The sequence below is a fragment of the Chiroxiphia lanceolata genome, chromosome 8, assembly GCF_009829145.1.
Source record: "Chiroxiphia lanceolata isolate bChiLan1 chromosome 8, bChiLan1.pri, whole genome shotgun sequence".
In the NCBI taxonomy this organism is placed as follows: Eukaryota; Metazoa; Chordata; class Aves; order Passeriformes; family Pipridae; genus Chiroxiphia; species Chiroxiphia lanceolata.
Window position 1 is genome coordinate 5,814,764 of NC_045644.1, and position 20,267 is coordinate 5,835,030.

Genomic DNA, 20,267 nt, shown 5'->3' on the forward strand with positions numbered 1-20,267 from the left:
CTACTGAGAATATGTCTGGAAAACATAAAACAATCTACTAGGTAAGTTACAAAGCTGTTGACATAGGGAATGAAAATGGAAATTCTGTAGTAGTCTCCTCCATCCACAGCTTTCCGCTGTACTTTGCCTGATGTGAGCTGATTGGTGCCGTATATCTTGATGTGAGGATCCCATTTCAGAAATGTTCTGACATTATCTATTTGGCAGCTTGAAAAATAGTATCAAACTCCCAATGCATTTGAGCGCACGTTTCAACCCAGCAACTGTAATATCCATTTCCTCCGGTGCAAGAGGCATGTTAGGACCAACTTCACGTGGATTCATTTCTAAGGATACAATATGTGACTCCGCAATGTCCCTGCACACGCACACAGGGCTTGGTTAGAAAGCCCAAAAGGAATTAACTTGATTTAATTTCCAATCCTTCCCAGTAAATACTCAGTTTTATCTGGGAGCAAGTTTTTCCTGCGAAGGGATTGATGACGTCAGTTCTGGGAATGCAACAGCACAGTTACTGTTGGCACCTCACCCGCCCATGGCATAGGTGGGAATGCAAGGAGGAATCTTCATACAAAAAAAAAAAAGAATTATTAAGAATATTTTCACAAGGGCCTGGAGAGACAGAACAAGGGGGAATGGCTTCAAACTGTAAAAGGGCACGGTTAGATGGGATACTGGGAAGGAATTCTTGGCTATGAGGGTGGAGAGGACCTGGCACAGGTTGCCCAGAGAAGCTGTGGCTGTCCCATTCCTGGAAGTGTCCAAGGCCAGGTTGGATGGGGCTTGGAGCAACCTCGGATGGTGGAAGATGTCCCTGCCCAGGGCAGGGGAGTCCTTTAAGGTCCTTTCCAAACCAAACCTTTCAATTTTCCCTATGATTTCCCAAGTAATTTACACTGATTACAATGTTGGGCTCATCTCTAACCAGGCTACAGTAGCCCAGTCCCTTGAAGGATGTGTTCCATTGCAAATATGCTTAATATGTCAATAGGAAAAAAACATATGCTGCAAATTTTGCTGTAATAATTATTGGAAATGCTTGAGCCTTGCTGGAATTTGGCAATAGCTCCACTAAATATAGGACTCCAGGCACACTTAATTTAAGAGGAGATTTATCATTGGTCTTATTGACCCAAAATTCCTCTTATTTAACATTTATAAGCATTTTTACTGCACAAATTTCTCTGTAGCACAACTGATAAAATTTATACCAGTTAGTTTCACCAATATTGTCAAAACATTTTCCCACAACTTCTGGAACAGAGTAGCCAGGAGATAACTAAACCACCTGAAGTCGGGTATATGAAACACCATAACATTTTATGGTTTTGCCCTAAAGAAAATGAAGCCAATCTCTGCTAATATCCCTTTCATTTACACACTTTGCTATGAGATTTCCCTAAAGGCATTAGTGGCTGGCAAACAACTCCCAGCACCTTGATTGCAGGAAATCATATTTCTCCTAATCCCAAGCTTCTTCATAAGTATTGAAAATGCTTTGACTACTAAAATACATTTTCCGAACTTACCAGTAATTCTACACTTCGAACCACCCAATTTCCTTCCTCTCCCAGCACAGGAACCACTTGTATTCCTGCTCAATATATCCCAACTCTGAGCTTACTCTTTGTCTTTTTTTAATAGAGATGAGTCGAGATTTAGAAGTGGAATCAAACAAGCTTGCAGAATGTTTTGGGGGAAGAGAGAGTGCAAAGGTTTTGTTAGCGAGGGTGACAAACTATTTCAAAGATGATGACCATTTAAAATGTAAAGATTTTTATCTGAATGCCCTTGAATTTAAAGAACTGTGGACATTTAAAGTCTTCCAACTACTCAGACCCAGAATGAAGGATGAAAATCACAGAAAATCACACATCTTCAGAATAACCCTTAGACCTCTTTTCTTACACACAAATCACATCCCACATCACCAAATTTAACTTTCCCTCTCACACCCATCATGCTCCACTTCCCAGTGACTCAGGTGCTTCCCAGCATTTCGCATCAATTAAAACACAGACACAAACTCCCAAAATGTGCTGCAAACAAAAGTTTGGTATAAGAGGTTACTTCTTATTATTAAAAACCTATTAAGAAACCAGATTCAGAGTGTTTTCACATACACACGCTCTCCTTCAGGGCCAATTAAAGAACAAAACATGCTCAGATCAAACAGCCAGCTCTGTATGGACATGAATATTTCCAGATTGAAATTTGCAGGACACATCCCTGCTGTGGAGAAAACACCACAGTCTTGGCAAACAAAATCACAGTTTCTGGTTTCATTCAGCCCTTTTTTTTTTTTTTTTCCTGGTGCTTCTAAATGTGAAAGGCAAGCCTTATTTACTCGTTGCACTGAAATCACACCAGGTTACATTCCTGCGGTTCTTCGCAGCTGAGGAGAGGTCAGAGGAGCAGAGGAAGTGAGCGAGGCCAGATTCTGACTCAGTAAAGCACAGACACACAAATATATTATGCCTGTGCTCCAATCTGACAATTTTCTCGGGGGGGAAATTAAAGATCTACAAGTGAGGTCCAAATCAGAGTGATTTTCAATCCCACGTCGTCCCTGAGACTCCATCTGTTCCTCTCCCGGCTCCAGCGAGGGGGCAGTTACAGCTCCAGTGCCCAAGTCTCTTCTCCACAGCAGATGTTGCAGAAAGTAGATGCTTCCAGAGGTTAGTCCTTAACAAGGAATTTAATCCAGCCTGAAATATTTGTGAATTCACATCTCAAGGTATTTAATAAAATCCTCCATTTTTAGTTTTTCATCCCACCCCACCACAGCCTTTGACCTTGAAGTTCATGGATTGGTTTAAGCCTTGGTTTACTTGGAAGCAAATTCATGTGCTGTCACTGGAAGAAAACTACAGATGTTCCAGTCCTGGGAAAATACCATTCTGTACCTGAAAATGCCACATTAAATGAGCAAGTAATAACAAATAAAGAACTGAAAGGAAATGCAATGTCTTATAAGTAACAGACTTAAATAAAATAAAAGCTGAGAGAAAAGGCCTGGAATGAAAAACAAAGACATGGGACATGAGTTGAAAAACATTTTAGAAATTCTGTACCTTCTGACAGGATCTGTGTTATGAAAATTCCCTGAAAGTTTTAGTATCAGTGAATTAGACTGAATGTGTCATAACTGAATGCTGGAAACTCCTGGGGAGAAAATTACCATTTAGGGGCCCTCAGAGCTAATTTAATAAAGAAGTCTGATGAGGTAGATAAAGTATAGTAGTAGGAAGAGACCTAAATACATGTAAAAGGAGATATATATATATATATATATATATAAAAATATATATGTTCTGTTGACACTGATGTCATTTACCAGTGACACATCTAATAAAAGATGTTGCTGTTGTTAAAGGACATATTAGGTAGAAATTCAGAAGTTCAATGGCTGAAAGGATGCTTAAAGTAATTAAGATCAAAATCTGGACAGTAGAAGGGTTAGAAATTTGAATAAGATGTTCATAATTCTGAGGGCAGAGTGGAAATTGATCAAAAGTATTCTTTAACCTCATTTATAAGCAGAAATACATGACACTCAATCAAGTTCCAATGTAGTAAAGTTTGAAACTGTGCAGAGAAACATTCCTTTATAGTGCAAACACACAACTTGTGGATCCACCACCAAAGCCCAAGATGGTAGGATTTAAGAAAGTCTGGATATTTTACATTCCCATTCAAGCCTGTTATAATGCAAACTAAAATCATATTAAAGATAATCAATTTTCATGCTCCAGGCAATAAGGAGATCACCTTGGGAGAGGAGGCAGAAAAGATTAATATGTATTTTGGGGAAGTTTCCACTTATAATAAAGTTTCAGGAACAGGCTACTTTTGAGTCAAGGATATCAGGACAGAGGGAAGACTCCAGCCAGTTCTATAGTGTGTATAATAATAACGATTTCTAGAGTATCCCATCCATTCCAGAGCTTACTGACCTTTTATTTAGAGATGAGATCACCCTCACATAAGCCATAGCCTTTGTATGGGCATGCAGGGGCAGCACCTTTTAACTGATCATTAATCTGAGTTTCATTAGAACTAGTGAAAAATTTCATTTTCTCATCAGCAAATGGCATCACAATAGTTTGAATCATCTGTTCACTGACAGCTACTGAAAAGCCAAGTCAGAGATGAATTCTGAAAGCATAAAAGAAACCATGAACCAAAAGCCTGTAACTGGTTGTGACTTATTCCAAACATTCAACACCTTTTCATAGATTTTTGCTTTATTGTACTATTTTTTGCTAGCTGCTTTAAATGGAATTCTGTCCATAAAATGCTCATATGATGAGATCTGAATTTATCATTGTTCACTCATTTACATTAGTTGTAATTCAGAGATCACACAGATTCACAGATCATTTCTACTGTGTTCAATACTGGTGTGTTTGCAGGTTGCAATTACCAAAGTAGTGTGGAGGCTCTGTGGACATTTTTATTATCTGACAATTTCAAGTGACTTTTGGCCCATGTTTTGCCTGGGCAGACAGTAAAGAAAGTAAGACAGGGTGGTAAATATTCCTTGCTTACGCTTCCTTGGGAGACTCAAGGTTAACGGGCCTGAAAGCAAAAGGGAAAACTTGGTGTCATGTTAAAAATATTACTTCGAAAATCAGCAATTATCTCAGTACTGTTACACACCAATGTCAATAGTTGCTCTAGTGCAACTATTTTCAACTGTATTAGGGAAACTTTTGCATGTTGGACAATAGTAGTTGGGGGTTTTTTTAACCACATTTAACACAGAGACACTAAATGTTGTTTATTTTACACTTATTTTATACACATATTTTTTGCATGAAAAAAGGATTTCCAGAATTCTGCAGTGACTTTTTAAAAATTGTTTTGATCTTTCCCAAGTGGATTCCTCCATTCTGTGTTAGTGTCTGAGTCATACAGCACAACTAATAAAATTTTTGCTGATGTAACTTCGATTAAGATTTAGACAGTGAAAGACTATCTGGCTTGAAAAACTTTGCTGGCATTCTTTCTTCTGTGGTTTGCTTTTTTTTAATGACCTCAAATAAACTTCACCCTACAGTTTACTTCCGTCTGACATTTCACTCCCTCTTATCTCCCTCTTGTCTCCTCTTCTAGGAATTGTATTTGCAAAACATTTCACCCTCTGAAAACCTTGGTTTAATTCCCTGTCCCCACCTTTACCCATGATTGCAAATCACAAAATTCCAGACTGGTTTGGGTTGGGAGGGACCTTCAAGATCATCCAGTTCCACCCCCTGCCATGGGCAGGGACAGTTCCCACTATCCCAGGTTGCTCCAAGCCCCGTCCAACCTGGCCTTGGACACTTCCAGAGATGGGGCAGCCACAGCTTCTCTGGGCAACCTGTGCCAGCACCTCACCACTCTCACAGGGAAAGATTTCTCCTCAATATCCCATCTAACCCTGCCCTCTGTTAGTTTGAAGCCATTCCCCCTTGTCCTGTCATTTCATGACCTTGTCCCCAGTCCCTCTCCTGGAGCCCCTTCAGTCACTGGAAGGGGCTCGAAGGTCTCCCGGAGCCTTCTCCTCCCCAGGCTGGACACCCCGGCTGGTCAGTGCGCTCAGATCGCTGCTTTGCGATGGATTTTTACAGCAATCCGTGTTTCCGACACGGCTCTGTCCGGGCACAGCCGCGCTGCCCCGGGTGTGCCCATGGCAGGGACGCGCTCCCGCCGCAGCCGGACCCATCATCGGAGGATGTGCCCTTCCTTGCCCGGCCACATAAGCAGAGAGCGAACATCCAGGTGTCACCGAACCCGGCCCGGAGCTCGCTGGAACCCTCCGGCTCTGCCTCTTCCGGGCGGCCCCGGCTCCGCCCCGGCAGCGCGGCCTTGCTCGGACCAGCCCCGCCACCGCCGCTCGGCTCCTCCGACCCGGGCAGGTGCGCGGGGCCGGGACACCCAGGGACACGCAGGGACATCCAGGGACACGCAGGGACATCCAGGGGCCGGCTGGAGGGTGGGATGGGAGGGGTGAGCGCTCCCAGCTTCGCCCTGCGCTGAGGTTTCGGTTTGCACCGCAGCGAACGAGGGATGGGGATGGGGAGGGGGAAGGGGATGGGGATGGGGATGCTCCGCCCCCCCGGGTACCGCCGTCCTGTGACCCTGCGAACGGGACCCATCAAACCCCGGGTTCGCTTGGTCAGAGCGCCGCACCGCAGAGTTGGACTCGATGATCCTCGTGGGTCCTTTCCAACTCGGAGTATTCCGGGGCTGGGTTTGGGGCTGCTGGGGGAGCCCGGGCACCTAAAAGTGCGTTGGTTTCCACGTGGATGTAGACGGAGCAGTGTTATGGTGGGTGGTTGGATGGATGGATGGATGGATGGCAGCAGCCTGTGATCAGAGCAGATCATGGTGCATGAAATTGCACCAAAATAATTCCCAAAGGATTGCCCAGATTCTCCCTGACTGGAGATATTCCAGAACTTCCTGGATGCAATCCTATGACATGTATTTGCTGTAGGTTGAGTACTGCTGGAGTGGATGGATGGCAGTGCTCTGCCTTCTGTAGTCAGAGCAGATTAGCATGGAACTGCACCAAAATAATTCCCAAATGGTTGTCCAGAGAGGTTGTGAAGTCTCCGTCACTGGAAATATTCAGAACCAGCTGGATGCAATCCTGTACCATGTGCTTTAGGTGACTCTGCTTGAGCAGGGAGGTTGGACCCCTTTCCAGCTTGACCTGACCTGTTACTCTGTCATACCTATCAAATTGATATTAATGTAAAAGTATCCTTTTGCCACTGGTGTAAAAGCCAAGCTCTGTAGCTTTTTAAAAATAATTACAATATTGTAACTTAATGCAGTTTTTGAAGCACAGTAAGTGTAAAGAATTATTTATTGTTTTGCCCCTCCCAAATAAACCTGTTGCTGAGTTGTGTCTTATTTTTGCAGATGGAACTCTTGTTTAACAGTGAGAGGCAGTCTCTGCAGTGTTTCGCATTGAAAACCTCCATTTTATGAACTGGGGCATAACATTTATACTGTGACAGTCATTTCTCAACTAACTTTTGTGTCCAGGCTTGTGCTCCCCCCTCACAGAAGACACCAAATACTTTGTTTTAAACCCAAGTTGTTTCTTCAGGTCTTAATTTTGCACTGGAGCTTTTGCCCTGTCCCCCTTCTCTCTGGCTTCATTAATCTTTAAGTTCCTTGGTGTTGGACTGCTGTGATGTTTGTAAAGCTTACTCCTTCTGGGGCAAAACCCGTCCCTGGAATGCAGGATACTTCTAAAAACCATCCAGTTATGTGAAATTTGTCAGGTTGTTTTCTTGTGGGTGTTGTCATTCTGTGACATAATTTTTTTCTAGTAAAAGTTTTGTTTGCTTTGTTTTCAAACAGAAATGTTCCAGATGTGGACACTTCTACCAAAAGCTACAAGTTTCAGAGGGAAAAAGATGTGGCTATGTGAGCTTGGAAGGTGGCTTTAGCAGTTCCTATCTGCATTCTGATCCATGACAAGTTAATTACACCAATTACACCAGCAACTGAACAGAAGCTCTATAGGAAACTGTTGTAGTTATAGTGCAACTTGTGTTACCGTGACTACTTTATCTCTTGATAACTCTGTAATTATCTTGTCACCACTGTTTAGTGCTTAACTTATGTAGAGAATCAGCTCATGGCATCACTGAAGGGATTGTAACCTGAAGGAGAAGCTCCTGCCCTCTGGAATATTGGGGTGGCCCTGAATGGCTGATTTAAGGACTTGTGCAGGAAAAACAAAGTTTGTTATGGGAAGTGTGGGTAAGGTGGAAAGGCTACACTTGAGAAATACTGGTTAAACTGACTTTGGTGACAGGGGAAACAGCTGGAAGGAGCAGTAATGCAAAAAAATTCAAAGGAGAACATGTCAAAGACATGGATGCTGTTTTTGTAATGGTTTTTTCCTATACAGCTAGGGCTTTGGAGGAATGAGAACACCTGATTCTTAGGAATTAAACCTCAATGAGCTGCCTGCTCTAGCAATGCATAATTTCCTTGTGAGCCTTGTCCTCCACTTCTGGTGACATGCTCATTTGTGGTGGTTTCAGGAGAGGTGGTTTTTCAGGTGTTGGTGCTGTAAGAGACTCTGGGAACAAACTGCAGATCCCAATGTGTTGGGATGTTTAACAGTGACCTGTTCTACCTGGGCTGCAGCTCCACTTAAATTACACTTATTTCCTGCTTGTGGTAGTTGTTAACATCTTCATTTTGTATTTCATGGAGCAGTATCATGTAATCTCAGAATTTTTGGGGCTGGAAGAAAACTTAAAGCTCATCTGGTTCCACTCCCTGCTGTGGGCAGGGACACCTTCCACTAGGCCAGGTTTTTCCAAGCCCTGTCCAACCTGGCCTTGGACACTTCCAGGGATGGGGCATCCTCTGGGAAATCCATACCAGTGCCTTACCACCCTTCCAGGGAATGTTTTCTTCCTAATATCGCAATGGGACAGATGATTCAGCCTTTAGAGCAGGGGGTCTGTTCCCATGTCAAATTCTGAACGTGTGAGACTTCCAAACCCATCCTGATGGAACTAATATTTGGTCTAATGCTTTAAAGGCTTCCTGCTTTAGAATGATCCCTGCTTGCAGTGCTGGTGCAGTCAGCAAGTGCCTAACACTGTAATGCTCATTCCCAGAAGCTGTTGAGGAAGCTGGATACACATCCCACCCGTGGCATAACTCGGGGAAGGCAGCACTTGTTAACTCTATTTGTTTTTATTATGGACATCGATCTGCCAGTCGCAATAATGCATTTATGGACATTTTTCTGCAAGCACAGCGCTGGTGGCAGTTTTTACTGACAACTTGAGTCATATGGACAGTAGTTGCAAACACGTTTATTTTATTGACGGATTGTGCAATTCTCTAGTTTACCCCATGTTCATATCTGGGCTGGTGAGGAGAATGGAACTAATGGAAAAATGGAGAGTAAAGTTTTAATTTTGGGGGGCTTGAAATCTTTAGGTAGTCACAGGTTTTAGCATGTGTTTTGGGGGGGTGTTGTGAGCTTGACTTCATTAATGCTGTAATTAAAAAGCAAAAAGTTCGAGGTCCTTACAGCAGACACCCAGGCCTTGAATTTCTTGCCTCTGTTGATGGCTGGGAATGTTGCTTCCTACAAAACTGTATTAGTTTTAGTTGTGCTAATTTACCTGAGGGTATAATGAGTAAAACCTTCCTGATGCAAGAAAAATTCCTCTGTTAAATTTTGTCGCCTGTGTTTCTGACATTGTCACCCAGCACAGGTGTGTTTGGGCCAGCATGAAGTTAAAACATGCAGCTGGAGGTACAAGCAAACTGTAACCCCAAACCTCTGTGCAAGTATTTTTCATTAATACAAAATCCAGTTTTAAAAGTGAGGATCTGCTTCTATTGTCCAGGTAACTGTTTAAAAAAATATTCAAATGTCAATAAAGCTCATGTGACTTTGGAGTTTCATGGGAGTTGAGTTATTATGGAAGTTTTTATTTGGTGATATGTCACCATATTGTTGCTTTTTACTGGGCCTTTTTCAAGTTGTTTCCTTATTTACTATTTTATATCAGCAGAGCTAAAGCACCTTGTCCTGATGGTTGTCAGGACTATCTGGTGTCAATTTATATTGGGCCAAATTAAATGATAGAAATAATTTCGTAAGTATCTTTTCAAGTCACTTGTGAAACTTAGACCTGTAGGTTCTGAAGGTGATTAAAAATACATACACCTGATCAAGTCACCTTTAATCTCAAGGAGGAAGAGGGGAGATCACTGATACAAGGGTTCTGATTTCTCTGGTTTTGGAGTGAAATAATAGTTATATATCTCTACTGACGGAAGGCCTGCAGTCTTGAGCAGCTTGGCAAAGGGGAATAAAGAATAATTTTGGCTTTTGGTCTTACCTGATGGGTGCATCTTCAGCTTTTAATTTTTATTCAAATGCCATTTTTTAGTGCATTATGGGCAGATTAATGAAATCAGTATTTTAATGTATATATATTAACACAGTCCACAGAAGTCAGAGTTGCTTTGTTGTCTGAATAATGACATGCTCCACGAGGAGATTTAACTCCCTCCAGGTAACCCTGCATTAGCAGATAGCAAGTATTAGTGCTGTCTTGTAAATGTTGTTGCTGCATAATCATCATCAGTAATACTGAAATTATCTGAGTGCTTTAGATCAGTCAGCACAGTGCAAACAACAGCGTTATCTTGGCTTGTTTGTACACTCAAGTGTGCAGAAGGGCTGTTAATTAGTTAAACTTTTTAATAAACACCTAAAGTAGACTTAAGGCCCTGTTAAAAGATTAATTTTTCTGTTTCACACAGGAAAACCAGCAGATGAATGTACAGTATCTGACAGTACATAGGGAGCACAAACCTGCTTTGGCACCAGTGGGCTGGTGATGGTGACAGGACACTTTAGTCTGTCACTATTGTCCTGGAGAAAATTCACGCTATATCATCTTCCCTGATTTCAGTATAATCAGATGGGATGTAGTAGGAAGGGTGGGGGGAAAAGGGAAATCCCTTGCACAGTCTCCTATTGACACCAGAAATACTTTTGATTGTTTGCTGACTTCATGAAATACTAAGATTTTTGGTTGAGTGAGAAATGAGATTGACTTTATTCAAATTGTCTACAGTTGTTTTTTTGTTTGGCTTTTTTTTCTGGAATATAAAGAAATTAGTTTGTTTTGAATCCTGCTTAGTGGGCCTGAGTCAGTGTCTACTTCTAGCTTTGAGGCTTAGACCCAGTAAAATATGGGTCTGTGGCCATGGTTGTGCTTTAAGACAGTGAAATTAGGGCCCAACAAGGCAAAGTGCTTCATCTGAAAAAAAACTTCTTAAGGAAATCATAGTATTCCAGACTGGTTTAGGTGGGAAGGGACCTTAAAGCTCATAATCTCCTTCCACCCTCTGCCATGAGCAGGGACACCTTCTACTATCCCAGGTTGTTCCAAGTCCTATTCAACCTGGCCTGGAACACTTCCAGTGATGGGGCAGCCACAGCTTCTCGGGGCAACCTGTGCCAGGGCTTCACCACCCTCACAGGGAAGTAAAAAATACTTGTTATAGTTTTTTTCAAAGACAGCAATAGTAATACTTTCTTTTCACCGATTGCATGAGTTGCATGTTGGTGAATACACCTTTTTTTATATTATTGTTAATGCACCTGGCCTGGATTTAAATGCTTTTCAGCTGCCTTTTTGTGCTGCTATGTTTGATTCCATAGTGAGAGTTTCTAAGAATATGATTAACCCTGTGGGTCATCTTATAATGTAATTATTAATGATTGATTCTGTTTATCCTTGAGATCAATATGAGAAGCAAAAATGGTTTGGCATATATTTGGGGTTGATTTCTAACACTCAGTAAACATGATCTAGTGACAAGACTAGTATTGGTTTATTACTCGGAACATGTTTGATGAATCTGAAGTGTGTAATTAGTTTTATATAATGATGGTGATATGTGGGGTTTTTTACATGACTTATGTTAATATGGCCAATAGTGTTAACATCTCCTGCCACTAATAGTTAGGGTGGGGATGTATAGTAATTGATCTTCCTGGGAGTGCTGTAATGTAAAAACAATTCCGGCTGTTTGAAGTATATTTTACAAGTGTGCATTGGGCCTTTGGGATGTTACACTGAAAAACCCAATTGTACAGTTACCATGGGAACCCAATTAGAATAGATTGCTGGAGTTTCTTTCTTTTTTTTTCAGGCTTTCATCTTGACCAAAAATCTAATGTACTTTAAATGTTTTCATATGGAATTTTATTCATATAGTGACTTGTGTAATAGCTGAGTTTAAATTTTAGTGCTGAACCAGAGTGTTCTGTGCATCCCGAGGACTTGTCTTTCAAGGAGAATCTTCCTTTAGTGTTTAAAAGTTGATGAACTGAGAAAAATACTTCTTATTAATCTAAGTTCTTACTGCCATCACGTATACTTCTCAGGCTGCAGTCCTGTGGGGGGAAAAACCCAGGGAAGTATCTCAAAACCTAAGGACTTCTGTTCTTGATCATCAACAAAACATAGCTGGAAAATTTCGTGGCCTTTATGGATCTGTTTTTGTTCTAACCCCTGACTTTTCTTTACATTTTGGTCTGTTGACATATCTAAAGGTTTGGAATGCTCCCAGGGTGGGGCTGTGATGTCTTTTCTTCTGCACCATTTTCAGCACCTGAAGGCATTTGTCTATCTTCAGGTGTCTCAGGAGCATCCTGCTGCTGAGGGAACCTGGGCTGCTCCTCAGCACAGCTCTTGGATGGGAGCAGAAGTTGTGGGGAAATTGGGCACATATTGATTAAAAGGCCAGGGGGAACTAAGGTGATCCCACTACTCAAGACTGAGGCAGGAGCTCCACAGCAGATGGACTTCACCAATCCCAGTTAGGTAGCTCTGAGCTAGTGAGGATGGGGACAAATTACTTCTGTGGTTTTTTTCCTCACTTATGAGTGTTAATCTCTTCAGTTTATCCCACTCTCTGCAAATGCAGGAGGAAATCTTCCATTTTGGTGAAGATTTCTTTCATTAAGCTTTCCTTTTTTTAAAACGTTATTCTGATGTCTCAGTTTCTAGAAGGTGATCTAGAATGAGATATTGAATTTGATCAGTGTGTGCTGTCAAGAAGAGATTTCGGCGTCTTGCCTTCAAAATCAACCTTTGGAGAAGCCTTCAGCTCAATGTGAAGTTACAGTTCATATACTGACCTCTTCCAACAAGATAGTCTGTGCAAGGTTGACGTGCATTTTGGGGTGACAGTTTGGACTTTCCAGAGATCTTGCATGTTTTTCCCCTGTCTGGCTGCCAGAAGTCTTCTAACCACCATGGTTTGGGCATCTCTGGCTTTGCCCAAGTTCTTGTGACCATGGGAAAGCTGTGCTGGACTAGAGATGGTGGAGCTCAATCTGGGGCAGAAATAGATGATGAATTCTAGTTGGTCTGGGACTCTCCTCAGGCTTTACTCATGATTTCGGGACTGTGGCATTGAGGAAGCGTCAAGGCTGTCCTTGTTTTGTTGGATGGGTTGGAGGCCTGCTCCTGGCTCACTGTCCCATCATGTTCTGTCATCCCTGCCATCCCATCAGCTTTCCTACTCCTTGGCCTCCTGGGGATGTGTGGAAAGGCAAAGAACAGATGCAGACTCCTGGGATTATCTATGTAACGTTGGCTTAACTCAGTGCACTTACACTGTGCACTTCTCCTTGGTCTTTGGGCTGGGTTTGAAACAAACTTCTAAATAAATCTTTCTGAGGCAAAATTGAGCTTTACCTTTCAGGAAAATCTGAAAAAACTGAGCCTTCCTGTGTACTTTGAAAGGCAAAGCTCTGAGCTGGTAATAGAAATAAATTGCTGTTTTATTTTTAGCTCTATCACAGGTATTTTAAGTAATACTATTAGATTGTTCATCTGCCTGACTTACATTTAAAAATGCAGTGAGTGCTCTTTGCAATGCCTGCCTTGCAAGGCATGGTGGCTAGTATAGCTAAAATACTAATTATCAGCCTTAATTTTAAACACTTATAATAAAAAAGATGTAATGTTAAATGTTGCTCTTTGCTTGTAAGTAGTTGGGAAGTGTCTGTGTGTTCTGTCACTGCCTTGGACTTCAAGGCTTGATGTGTTGGAGAGTCTTGGAGAGTCTCAGATGTTCATATAATTTCTTTTCCAAGAGATTTATCATTCCTGAAGCGGATACACTTTTCCTCTCCTGTGGAGTAGAGAGTTCCCTGACTTAAGTGGAGCAGTTCCCATTGAACCTGGCTGTGAGTCAGGATTCTGGAGCTGGGCTTTGGCACATAATCTCCCTGATTTTTAAAAATACAGTATTTATACCACATCCTTCAAAGATAAAGTGATCTTGGCTAAGTGTCATTGAGAAAAAGACCAGAGGGAGGGAGTTAAATGCCAAAGAAATAGTAATTATCCTGTATTTCAAAGGGGAGAGGAGAGAGGAACCTGGAACCAAAAATATAATTTTTAATTATATTATTGTATTTTTGATTTTCAAATTATAGTATCTAAACGATGATACTGTGAACGACTAGAATTATAATAATTGGAGTTAACATTTCTTATGTACTTAGCAGTTTGCAATCTGTACTTTTAAACCCACAATGTAATGAAATCACTTGCTTTCATGCCTTAAAATGTAATATTTCCTAAATTACAAAAGGCTGGTTACTTTACTAAGTCACTTAGAAGTGCAGGACTGCCTCTAAGAAATTATTGAATTAATATTTTTATTTTTTAAGGCATTCTTATTCCAAATATCAGAGTTGTGCAGTGCTTGTTACGGAAGAGGTCTTCTCTGTGCCATCTGTTGATTTTTCTTTTTTTTTTTTGTTTAGTGACCTCATCAACATTAAAATTCCTTACTGTTTGTAAAAAATCAAACTCCCTTTGGAAATTACACATATATATTGAAACTTAGAGCTCATTTGAAAAATTGAGGTGGTTATAAGAGACATGATAATATGGGTGTGGAATTCAAATTAAATAATCTGAGAATTATTTTTTCCTTGCAGGTGGAGATTTTTTTTTTCCGCGATGGCGCCAAGGCTCATTCCAAGAGTAAGTTTCCAGTGAAATCCCTTTGCATTTGGGTGTCCACTGGAAGAGCAGCATTACAAAAGAGTTCACGTAACATAGTTTGTTTTGTCCCCAGTGCCCAGCAGTCAGGATTAAGAACCCAGCTGACAAGATTGATGCTGCATTGTAAATCTCTGTAGCTCTGTCATGGTTGGGAACAGGCATCAGTGGACCTTTCCCCATCACGTATCCATCTGCCACAGAGCATAAATAACAGGACAAAGCTACTTTTTCCATTTCCTAATAAACACCTCCCTGGAAAACAGGCTTAATTTTGAGGCTTGATGCTTCAATGAGGTGGGTGTAGGGCAGTAACTTCATGGCAAAATGAGGAAACATGGCTGTTTACCCAGATATTCGGGTCGTTTACCTTACTGAAAGAAAGGCATCAACACATTTTTAGTCGATAACCCTCTCCCTGAAATGATTGAAATGAACTTTGAAGACATGAATACGTTTTTTTTCCTGTGAATTATCTATTTTTATAACATTAGTCGTGCTCCTTTAGGAAAACATTTCTTCTACAATCACACCTGCATTTCTAACTGTTCCTGTTGGCAACTTCCAACTCTGTTAAAATATCTTAATAGAGGCATCTCTGGTCATTTTCATCTGCCTTACATAATGTCACGTGGCTTATAAAAGGCGTATTTTGGTGGATTCTGTGTTGTCTACCTCCTTTCCACAAAAGAAAAGAGTTTTTATTTTTTTAAATGGAATGTTTGAGGAAGAAATCCAGAAAAATAAATTCTTGATTCACTTTTTTCTCTTGAACAATCATCTGTTCAGTTGTATTTATATATCTTCCAGTTGCAAACACCTTTTAGCAGGTACCTGGACTAATAGAGAAATATTTGGGAGGAAGAATCCCTCGTTCCCTGTCATTCCAAGCAAGGTGTGATATAACTGGCAAGTAACATGAAATTAATAATTTGTCTACCTTCTCCTTTCTCCCACCCTCACATGGAGTTGAAAGGTGCAGCTTTAGCTGTTGGGGGAGTTTTCCCCTTTTGATATGCGAGGAGACAGAAGGTTTAAGGTAAAACATACAAACTCTGCCAGGACTCTGCAGACACTTCCCCCACTCTGGATGCATATTAATATATGTGTAATGATGATTTTGGTGATATTTTTACTGTGTGATTACAGTGTGACTTTGAGCCCAGCCCCACGCTGGTGAAGCAGAGTGTGTGCCTGACACACGGGTTTTACAGAAATCAGTTATCACCCATGGAATGTGCTGAGCAGTTTTTCAGCAGGTGGCTGAACAATGGTTTTGGGAAACAGGCATAATTCCCAGCAGATGTGGGCATTTTCCGTAATCACTGTATCTGTCTCCCACTCCATCCCTGGTTCTGTTGCAGTGACCAAAGATGTCTGTTGGGTTTGGGTGGAAGAGGCTGGAAGGCTGTTGGACTCTGTGTGACCATACAAAGGGATGTCTGCATATTTAGGAATTTTGGAGGGTTTTGGTGTTCTTATGGCAATGTGGCAATTTTTCTAGTGCATTAGAAGATTCTAAGTGTCATCTGTTCCTCTTGTATGTATTAAATTTAAACTTAGTGGATAGATTCCTGTACTAACAGTGATTCTTTGCTCTCTGTTAATACTGAAACACTTGTCCTGAATGAAGCAGAGGTAGATAACTATAGGAAAATTCAGATGTATGTGTGCCAAGACTACAATCTGATATTTTTATACAAGTCTTTTTGACACCTCTTGTGTGTATTTATTTTTGTATTTTTAGAGAATTCTTAATACACATTTTGCTGCTTCATTTGTTTAAATCTGCTCTACTCATTTCAAAAAATTCAGTGAAATTCTTTCCTGGAACACAACTCAGATTCCTGACTCTCCTTCAGCTTAAGGAGCACTATTAATGGTTTTGTTCATATTGCTTAGATTTATTTTGTTATTATTCTCCAGCTCCTACTCTTCAGGTAGAGCTATTTTGGTATTATAAAGGATGATGGATTATATAGGAAAGTTTCTTTTGAAGCACTCCTGATATTGTGCAATGCACTTGGGGGTCAGCTACACTTGACTGATGCATGATTTATCCCATGTCCCTGCCACTTCCTGAGATAAAGCTGCTATTTTATCAAAAATGCCAGCAACTGTGATCTAGAATTTATACCCCTCCTTTTTCAAATAATTGTTCTGATTACTTTCTGGCATGGCAATAAAATGATAAAGGTAATTGCACACAAATGTGAGATAGCACCAAAATACAATAAAATTAACCTGAATTAGCTTGACTTGTCGATGAGAAGTATTTATGAAATGTATTTTTGCAATAAGGGAGACTGATATTATAGCTGGAAGGTGAGTTATTGCCTTAATGTAATACTGTTTGAAATTTAAAAAAGAGACTGTTACAGTTGAGGGTGATTGTGCCTTTGAAATTAAGTTGAAGTGATTCTTATAATTGGCAGCAATAATGCATTGGGAAGGTAATATCTTTTATTGTGTTATGCCTAGTTGCATTATCTTTTATTTAGCTGGTCCTGACTCCAGCTCTGAAGAGAAGATAAGCAGGAGCAGATCAGGAATTTTGTGGATTTAGGTGATAAAAACTTGAAATGTTACCCAATATTAAAGTCATTCTTCTGCTAGGTTTTTTTCATTTTAGCCCATTTTCAGTTCCCTTGAACCTGATAGGAGGCTCATTTGATTAAAATTTCATCTGTTTTTGTTGTATTAGAGTAGTTGCCACGTATTTACATCCACAGCTGAACCCGGTAAAGAGTCATGTGCTCCATGACAAGCTGTGCATGTGCTTTACATCAGGCACTGATTTTTGGCAGTCAATTCTGTGTTTCTCGTGCCTCAAAGCGTTACCTCTTAGTAAAAAGTGCGTACGTGCTTTTATAGGAAGCACCTCAATGGTTTTTAAGGAGTAAATCTTTAAATCTCAGAATCAGTGGGGTTGCAAAAGCCCTCCCAGCGCATCAGTCCAACCTGTGCCCAATCCCCACCTTGTCACCCAGCCCAGACCACTGAGTGCCACATCCAGTCCTTCCTTGGACACCTCCAGGGATGGGGACTCCACCACCTCCCTGTGCAGCCCCTTCCAATGCCTGTACACCCTTTCCATGGAGAAATTCCTCCTGATGTCCAACCTGAACCTCCCCTGGCACAGCTTGAGGCTGTTTCCTCTCATCCTGTCCCTTGTTCCCTGGGAGCAGAGCCCGACCCCCACCTGGCTCCCCACTCCTGTCAGGGAGTTGCAGAGAGTGAGAAGGTCCCTCCTGAGCCTCCTTTTCTCCAGGTTGAGCCCCCCCAACTCCCTCAGCTGCTCCTGGTGCTCCAGACCCTTCCCCAGCTCCGTTCCCTTCCCTGGACAACCTTTCCCTTCCCAGCTCCCCCTCTACACCTGGACCCTTGAGGTGCTTCCTGTAAAAGCACATATGCACTTTTTACTAAGAGGTAACACTCAGGCACTGGAAAATCCAGATGGCTGCTCCTGGACTTTTCCTTTGTGTGAGACTTCATAAAATCATAGATACTCTGAATAACTTGGTGTCCCCACCACAATCACTAGTTTTTACAACTAATTAACACACTTTCTAATAGTATTTTGCTTCTGTGCTGTGTGTAAATAGAATCAGAGATTGTTTGGGTTGGAAAGCACCTCGAAGATCATAAAATGTTAATTTTTGCTCCATGCTATTGATATAAAATGATAAAAATGTTCCACTGTATGTGTGGTTTAGCTGCCACGTGCCTGTTGTGCTTGCATCACATTTAAACTTCCGGTGTAAGTAATAGCTGGGGAATGATGCAGGATGTGTTTACTTGTTTTTGGAGAAGTATTGGAGGAAATAATACATCAGAATTCCTGTTTAAACAGTCCACTGGGGTCTTGTGTTTGAGTGTCTGCTGACACCATCTCAAATCAAAGCTTGGCATGAGCAGTAGATGGAGTCAAAAAATGCACTTGTTGAGTGTAGTCTGGAATGCAGATTGTAACCTACCTGCCTCTTCCAAAGGAGAAGAAGTGGGTGTATTACAATTAAAATGCACTTTAGGTGAAATAAAGCAGTCTGAGATAGCCCTGTAAGTACCCTGGGAATTTATCATTGCTCCTCTCTGCCAGTGCAACCGACTGAAGGCGCAGCCAAAGAGCCAGAGGCGACCACTGCTTGGAAAGACACTTCCCTGGCTTGGCATTTCGGGGGCTTTTGATTGCCATCCAAAGAGGATTAGTAGGATAATACGATGGGACAACAGAAACTTGCTTTTGTTGTCTTTGATTGTTTAATAAAGAATTATGTGTTTGCTCTCGTCGAATACTTTTTAAATGCCGTAGAAAGCAAATGTTGTTCCATGTGAACACATATCCCCCTGGTTTTTCGGGAGTTTGTGTGAAGTGGGCCTTTGGATAAGGGAAGAGGGGGACTGATTTTGAGCATATATGCCAGTGTATATTTGTATATGTTCAAAATATGCAGCTTAATTCTGTACCCTCACATTTTTTATGGGATTAGTTCCTTAGAAGGTAAAGAAATTGTACCACCCCAAAGTAACCCTGGATTTGCTTCCAGTCTGTCTGACATTTCCTTTCCAAACCTCTCTGAGCAAGGAAATAAGGAGGTTTTGTTTTCATACCCTCTGAAGTTACAGGTTTGGCTTAACCAGGGTTAGATTTACTTAGAGAAGCAGTGAGATATCAGTCGAGTGTGGCAGGACTTCAGGGCAGCTTTTCTTTAAACACTTCACCTGGATTCCTGTCCTGCTCTTCAGCTGGGGAGGTGTTTATTGCTCTTGTGGCAAGAACAGAAATACATGGACCTGTATCTCCAGTGCTTTGTTCTGGAAAGCTGAAAGTTGGCTTTGGATTCTGTAAGAAGAAGTAGTCAGGGTAGGAACAGTTTTTGGGGGATGTGGATGGGGAAGAGGTGGCTCATGGCCAGCTGGGTGGTTCTCTAGTTCACAAGAACCTGCTGCAGTATGTAAAGGACTTATATTTTAGAACATCAAAGGTAATTTTAAAGGCTGTTTTACTTATTAGCAGGTTATATTGACAGAATTCAGTCTGATTAGCTCCCACAATGGTGATTTTGTTTCAAGACTTTCTTGTTGAATTTAAGCAATGAATGCAACACCTTTTCTTCCTCAGTAACTATTACCTTAAGTTAAAAACTGTGGGGCACTCAGCTTTCCTTGGACTAACAGTTTTCCATGTGTTTGAAGGGTGCTGTGAGTGTAATGGTACTGGAATTGTTATTTTTCCATTAAGTAATGAGTGATGTTGTTTGGGTTGCCCTGTGAGTGTGGGTTGCACAGGGCAGCAGCATTCCCTTGGTTTTTTTGGACAAGGAGAAGCCCTGCCCTGGCACCAGGACAACTTTCCCACAGCTTCATCTGTCCAGATTAAGATGTCGAATCTTCAGGGACTTTTGTGGATCATGGAATCCCAGAAAGGTTTGGGTTAAAGCCCATCCAGTTCCACTCCCTGCTATGGGCAGGGACATCTTCCACTATCCCCGATTGCTCCAAGCCTCGTCCAACCTGGCCTTGGTCACTTCCAGGGATGGGGCAGCCACAATCATGTACAACTTTAGAGTTCTCATCAAATCTTTGGACTCTTTTTTCAAGAGGAGGAAGCAGCTTTTAGAAAAGTTTTTATTTTAACTTGGGAAGAAATCAAGCAATAATAAGCGAAAAGAATGAGAATTA

At 41.4% G+C, this 20,267-nt stretch overlaps 1 protein-coding gene across 1 annotated transcript in view; it reads left to right on the forward strand.

Annotated features, from left to right (window-relative positions):
• The first annotated feature begins 5,601 nt into the window (after nt 1-5,601).
• The window catches only part of MGMT (O-6-methylguanine-DNA methyltransferase), a 140,263-nt gene continuing 125,597 nt past the window's right edge, over nt 5,602-20,267 (forward strand). The window contains exons 1-3 of the mRNA XM_032694973.1: nt 5,602-5,903; nt 7,363-7,428; nt 14,522-14,567. Of these exons, the coding sequence (XP_032550864.1) occupies nt 5,602-5,903; nt 7,363-7,428; nt 14,522-14,567 (414 nt within the window). The remainder of the gene's footprint in view (nt 5,904-7,362; nt 7,429-14,521; nt 14,568-20,267) is intronic.